Source organism: Lutjanus erythropterus, chromosome 1 (genome assembly GCF_056507025.1).
Source record: "Lutjanus erythropterus isolate fLutEry1 chromosome 1, fLutEry1.hap2, whole genome shotgun sequence".
Classification (NCBI taxonomy): Eukaryota; Metazoa; Chordata; class Actinopteri; order Lutjaniformes; family Lutjanidae; genus Lutjanus; species Lutjanus erythropterus.
Window position 1 is genome coordinate 14,728,001 of NC_139317.1, and position 7,057 is coordinate 14,735,057.

Here is a 7,057-nt window from a genome sequence, read left to right on the forward strand (position 1 = left end):
CAGTCTAGTTGGATAATTGTCAAACTATTAGAAATAAAATTAGCCCAGAATTTTTCACTAAGTCCAACTTTTTTCATGTACTAAGAGCACGGGCTGAAACGGTCACAGAGCTCACCCATGAGCTTGCCAAAGCATGCACTCCTACGTGCTGCAAAACTGCGCCCATCCCATTGAAATGAATAGTTTTTAAGGAGTCCTGTAACATCACAAATAGGGAAGCGTGTAAAAGGAACAGGAAACAAATGTAGGAGCAACTACGATGGTACAAGAAAGTTTACACGTAAGTGTATGATGCTTGTTTGACAAAAATGACTAAATTGATTATTTGAGTGTTTTACATGGTTGGCCAGGATTAAAACATTTCAGGACTGAGGCAGTTAAAATAATAAAAATATAAAATTAAGTAAAACAAGAAAGATAAATACTAATAATAAAACAGATAGACAGACCAGGTGACGTAAGCTTAAGTCTGTGAGGGGTCAGGGCTTAAGGCTGTAGGGGCGACATTGGGATTGGGCCATGGTTTTGTGTCTGCATCCTCAGTCTCCACCTTTTCCTCACCCCTCTCGGCAGTCCACAAAGTTTCCTTTTATCCAGTAGCAGATCTGAGCATATTTGAGGGGCGTGATTCTCACTGCTACATTAAATTCCTGAGACGCCCCTTGTCGTTCCACCCACTGATGCCCAGAAAACACACCTATCACTTTCCGCTCCCAGCGTCGGCGACGCCCATCCCACATCCGGGCGTAGACTCCTGATCCGCTGGCGCCGGGCTGAGCATCACAGTGCTGGTAGAGCAGGTCTGGCGTCTCCTCACCAGCCCGACAGAAGCGATACACCAGCTGGCCTGGGCGGTCATTATCAAATCCTGAGAAGTGGACTCGTCGACCTGGCAGCCTCTGAGCTGGCGGGCTGACTCCTAACTTCATGTGGCGGCGTTTGTGGGGTTTCTTGAGTTCAAGCAAAGCGTAGTCATAGTCCATCCCAATGTCATTGGCATTCCCTTTAATCCATCCTTTGGGGACATGGGTGCGCTTGGCTCTGATCCACTGGAACTTCATTTTGTCATTGGTTGGTGGGGCGTAAGGGGCAGGGCCGCCTTCAACATGGTTGGTGAAGTTGGAATGAAGGTAAAAGGAAGACGGCTGTGTGTCTCGATGCTTGGGTTTTAGAAACCCAACCCGAAGCTTCTGGGCTCCTTTTACATAGTTTTTACCATCATGGACACAGTGAGCAGCTGTGAGAACATGACGGTCTCCCACCAACGTACCAGAACACCCAGTGGACAGTTTGACCGACACTGAGAATGGATATTTAAGCAGGAAGTTCTGCCCGGCAATGCTGAAACGCCCATCATGGCCGAAGATCTGCCGCTTTCTCCTGACGTGTGACCGCTCAGCCTTCCCAGACGCCCCCGAGGAGTAGGCCGGACTGGTGTTTGAATTTGGGTTGTAGCCATAGATCCCAATGGCGGTCTCAGTAAGTTGACCATTAGAGTGAAGTGTCTCGTAGGCCATAAGACGCCGCAGGTCCCAGTAACTCGGTGGAGGGGCTCTCTTGTGGCATTCAGGGTCACAGGGGGAGCTGACATCCAAGCGGGCAGGAGACAGGAAGTGAGGGGCAGGCCGAACCTCCGTCTGCTGTGGGAGGACCACAGGAACACGCTGGAGAACCCACTGGGGGCGGGAGGAGGAGGAGAAAACAGGGGGGAGGAAGAGGAGAAACAGGAGGGAGGTAAACCTGTGGATATACAGAAGGACAAATCAGGTTAGAGGCAAACTGTAAGATTTTCCCAAAAAACAATGCACAGACTCAAAAAATACAAAAATAATACATCTCAATCGTCACCCATGACCCACCAGAACCTTCTTATTTTCTCATTATTGTGCTGTGCTCGGGACACTTTACCAACCCAAAACCTCAGTATTTGACGTCCCGGGAACCAGATGAGCATTTACAAACAGCAACTGACAAATCCTACTGATTCTACCTTTAACTTCTATTCAAAGAGGACGAAGTGTGAATCATTGGATTGTTTGACTCATTCATTGTCAGACTCAACATTTCTGCAGACCTCAAGTGGTCCCGTTAAATGTGACCGGATGTCTGGGTCCCCCTCAGTGTCTGCAGGAAAAAACATTCTCATTCCTAAAAGCAGCATCATGGATTTACAATTACAAACATGGGAGTTGAGCGAGAGCATTTTAACTTGAAGAATGTTTATCTGTGCTGGAATTTGGCAGCTGTGAACTTGCACTGTTTTTAATGCTGCAAATATGACAGACAGGGCAAAGATCAGGCCTTACTAGGCTCTGATGGAAAATTCCTAAAGTTGCCAGAGGGATTGGCCTTGAGCCTGCAAGAGTGGCTGGATAACATTTCGTTGCACTGAATATAGATTCTACTTTTTGTAAATGGGTAAAAGTTGATACAGGCCACACTTTTGTGCACTTTAAAAACTCAACAGCAATGTCTCTTTCCAAAAAATATGACTCGGTTACTCGAGATAATCCTCAGACCTTGTTGTGAGAACTTTCAAGAAGGAACTATTTTCTGTTTCTCGTCCATAAGTACATACATGCTTCCTTCTGTGTGGTGATACAGTTGGTAGGCATACTTTGGTAAAAATAATGTACATACAAAACAGTATAAATGCAGCACTTTTAATTTTGCTTCCATTTTGCATGAGTTAAACTGAGAAATCTAAGACACCTTCTCTGCACACAAAATTTGTGAAAATCTGTTAATGAACACTTTGTGTTTTGTTGACATCAGTGAAGTGAGGGCACTACTGGTCAGTACAGTAAATTCAGAATTAATACCGAAGGGGAAATTCATGCTGGTGTACTTTCTGTACCATGTAAATCATCCGCATCCCCTATACTTAATTATGACTTTTTCACACAGGAGTACACAAGAGGGCAAAGTCATGACCTGCCCTACTCTGCCTCTGACTCATTGTTAAGTTGGGTTGGTTAGGTTTTGGTATGAGGAGTGATTGGTCACGATTAAGGTAAGAATATCTGGATAAGTAAATGAAAGGCAGAGTAGGGTGGGTCATGACTTTGTCCTCCTGGGAAAAAATGGTGAAAAAATGTTGCATTTATATTTTTCTTAAGTACAGTTCCAACATAAAACTACTCACAAAAAGGTCTGTGGATTAGTAACTGGATCATGATTCCTAGAAAGCAACTGAAGTTTGTTTTAGTACCAGAAGCCAAGTGCTCTATAAGTAAGAGTAAAGTTGTGTCATTTTTTATTTTGGGGTGAACTGTCCCTTTAAACACACTCCTACCTTCAACTCTGTTCTTCTCCTGACATAAAGGACTACAATATACAGCAGGACTCATAGGAAAATGGTGCAGACATAATGAAATCTAAAGCTGCAATAATTATTAATCGATTGTAAAAGTAATCACCAACTATTTTGATAATTGATTAAGCATTTTAAGTCAAGAAAAAATGTCCACCTTCTCTTCTTTCAGCTACTCAAATGTGAATATTTTCTGTTTTCTTTGCTCCTCTCTGACTATTTACTGAATATCTTTGGGTTGTGGAAAAAAACAGGACACTTAAGGACGTCACTTCAGGCTTTGTGAAAAAACTGATCGACATTTTTCACTATTTTTGACATTTTATCGGCCAAACAACTATTTGATTAATAAACAAAATAATCAATAGATTAATCAGTAACGAAAATAATTGTTAGTTGCAGCCACAAATAAAATCTCAAGTTAATAAAATCTAGAATGGCATATCTTCATCTTGCAACTAATAACACATACAGTAGTAAAAGGTCATATATTTTCTTAATTTTAAGGTGAATTACTAACGGTTTTCGTACAAGTACTGTTTATGTGTGGTTTTCATTTACCACGGTGTCAGTAAAATGTTTACGGTGCAGTTTACAGTTTTTTCTTAATTTTTGAACTTCGCCCTGACTCTTCTAACCTCTGTGAATCCTCCTTTACGCACAGACAAACCTGACAGAGGTGACTTACCGGGGGAGCGCAGCCCGGGAGCGCATGGTGGTTTTGGCTTCTGCAGGTGAGCTGGTGGCTGAACACTGTGAGAGGGGCAAAACCCCCTCAAACCAGAACAGGCTCAGCCCGCGATGAATGGGAGTTTAACTGCTGAACACTCCTGCTGCAATTTAAAAAAAAAAGACTTCTCGACTCTTCTCTCAGGAACAGACGACTTTATTTAATCCGCGATGGTTTGGAGTCGTCCGAGAGTTGATCGACAGTTGGATCATTGTGCGCTGCTGGAGGAAGAGGAGGAGGAGGAGGAGGAGGTCTCCCTTCTGACTGACTGACTGAGCTCACAGTGTCACATCTGCAGACGGAGATATTCGGACTACAGTGAGTACATCCGACCCCAACATGGTCACGTGACGCATCTCATCACTGCTGCTGCTCATCGTGTTGGTTTCAAGCGACTCTTTTCTCTTCGGTTCAATAGGAAGGTTCATAACGATTATATATATTCTCACTTGGTGACCTTTTTCAGTGCACTTATAGTATTGCACATCACTCAGATTTACTTGATCAATTAATCTATTTTTTCTAATCAATAAAGTTTAGTTTTGTTTATGGAATTTCAGAATCAAATGAAATGACCACTCAAGTTCCCCGACTCCAATAGTGCATATTCAAAAGGGATTCAATGCAAATACTTACAAATAAAAAGAGACAGACTGATGCTGCTTTAACACGAACATTCACAGAGATTATTTCTATAATATGGTACTGTTTTTATTATAAGTCACTCATCATAAAGTCTTTGTATTAATTTATAACTAGTGTCTTTATTGATGTGTAATAACCCATTTATTAATGCTAGATGTGCAACTTATCACTCATTAATTGAAAACCACTCTTGAGTTGCCAGGTTGTAAAAAACCTCTCTGGTGTTTTCAAATGGTTAGTGATGTTTTGGAAGATCTTTATGAAGCATTATTAAGACAAGTGCCTTGAGGATTAAAACTTTTCACAGGGATTTTTCACAACCTGGCAACCCAAAACATGCACTCCGTAATGGCTTATAACAGATCCATAAGAAATAAGTAAGTTATTTATTAACCGTTAGCCTTATTTTATTGTAATCCCTTGCTAGTCACCACCAAAGGTGTGGACTCGACTCTTATGACTTGAGTCACAAATTTGATGACTTCAGGCCTGACAAAATCAAAAAAGATGTACAACTTGACTTGGACTTTAACACCAGTGGCTCATGACTTGACTTGGACTTGAGTCTTTTGAGTTGAAAATACTTAATTCCATGAAAATGTGCCTCGAATCAATTCATTTGCATTCATTTTCTGAATCAACAAACACTATTAATTCCCAGCAAGGTCCCCAGATTCCCCCGGATCCACTTTGATTGCACCAATCCAACAGCATCAATCCAAAGTAGCAGGAGAGAACCTTGAAGAACTTAACGTTATGTTACTGAGCTCCAGCTGGAAAAAATTATACCAGAGACGACTGTGTTTGTTTAGAAAAACTACACTGTGATCAATTAAAAGAAAAAACAAAGTGCAGCATGCAAAATGTGCAGCTCAAAAATTACAGAGGTGCATCAGCTTCCAACTTTCTTCAACATTTGAAGTTGCATGAAGGATAGTAACTTAATATTTGCAAAGATAATTGTGTTTGTGTATAAAAACTACACCGGTCAATAAAAATTAATCATAGTATGGAATGGAGACGCAACTTTCAACTTTATTTGATATTTGAATTTGCACAAAGAACAATAAGCTGAGGCTCAACGACATATTTAGTGAAGACAGAATTTAAGACTTGAATCTCAAAGTTTAGGTACTCAGGACTTGACTTTTACTCTCAGCCTTGACTTTGGACTCGAATGCAAATGCACTTGAGACTTATTTGTGAGCTGCAAAACAATGATTTGATACCACCTCTATTACATCAATTTACAAATCCTTTATAAAAGATTATTTTTTAGGATGGAGTGCCAATTATATAGGAACAAATGTATAGATAGTTATAGTTGGTATTCATTATAGATATTTAGGGCTTTGGGTCACACAAAGCAAATAATTCTGAGGAGATGCTCTGAGTTTACAGCCACGTGATGGTTTGTTATCAACAGGACAGGCCAAAACAGCTGGCCGGAGACATATGCTGCCTGTCCAAAACTGAGGTCGTAGAGAGAGGAAATGTGCAGAGAGGATGACGGAAAAGAAACAAGATGGGGTGTGTAGCTGTTTGTGTGTCTGTTTGTGTTTGAGAGAAACACTGAGACATTGCACATACTGGGACCTACTCGTCACACAAACACTGACTCACTTTCAGTCTTTAGCTTCTCTCTCCTTTTCTGTCTCTATCTGTGCTACACAAACGCATCCACAAATGACATTATGTAGCACACATACATCAATGTTTTGCCCAAACTAACTTTCACATTGTTGTTTCAGTGGGTTTATCACCCCCGTGACTCTTGGCTTTAATCACAAAGACAGTTCATTTGGGGAGAAATCTGTTTATTTCACAACAAAAACCTCACTTATCTCACATCATGCGGCTCTCCGAAATATGACATTTACAGTCAAAAGCGGCCTCGCTGCTACTGTGACTGCTTCTTGTGCGGAATTAGTTCAGTGGGCAGAATGTGGTTCTGATGCCAGTGCTGGAAGTTTGCTTTCCACTTGACCCACCCATGCTGAAAATGTGCAAGCTGTTGGTAGATATTATGCCATGTAATGATTTCATTAGGCTCGACTGCCACCAGAAAGACGGGAAGAGAGAAAGAAAGAATGAAAGAATGAAAGAAAGAAAGACAGAACAAGAGGGGTGGGGGTAGTGAGTGGGGACTCATGCATGGCTGAACAGTTAGCCAACCTCCACCCATCTCTCCCTGTCCTGCAGCAATTTGATATGTGGACTCTGTCATGAAAAACTTGCAGAATATCTGTGCAGCTGAGTTTTTCCTGCAAAAAGTTCAACATACGAAATACATTTATTGCTTCTCTGAGAGAGAGAGATAAGAAGATTAGAGGGATAGATTATCTGAAGTGGGGCTGTATGAGAAGGGG

The 7,057-nt window shown here is 41.5% G+C and overlaps 1 protein-coding gene across 1 annotated transcript; it reads right to left on the minus strand.

The window, feature by feature from the left end:
• Nucleotides 1-453: 453 nt before the first annotated feature.
• Nucleotides 454-4,322, minus strand: LOC146332729 (serine protease 23-like). Its single transcript, XM_084714539.1, has 2 exons — nucleotides 4,002-4,322; nucleotides 454-1,740 (listed from the first exon to the last, which is right to left on the minus strand). Exons 1-2 carry the CDS (start codon nucleotides 4,025-4,027, stop codon nucleotides 558-560), a joined length of 1,209 nt encoding a protein of 402 aa, XP_084570665.1. The 5' UTR covers nucleotides 4,028-4,322; the 3' UTR covers nucleotides 454-557.
• Between the last annotated feature and the right edge of the window lie 2,735 nt (nucleotides 4,323-7,057).

What these genes read in the sequence shown, in the direction of transcription:
- LOC146332729 (XM_084714539.1), bottom strand. Translation starts at nt 4,027, where the DNA reads ATGCGCTCCCGGGCTGCGCTCCCCCG. An exon ending in TCCCGGGCTGCGCTCCCCCG is followed by an intron (nt 1,741 to 4,001) that starts GTAAGTCACCTC and finishes GTATATCCACAG; the next exon opens with GTTTACCTCCCTCCTGTTTC.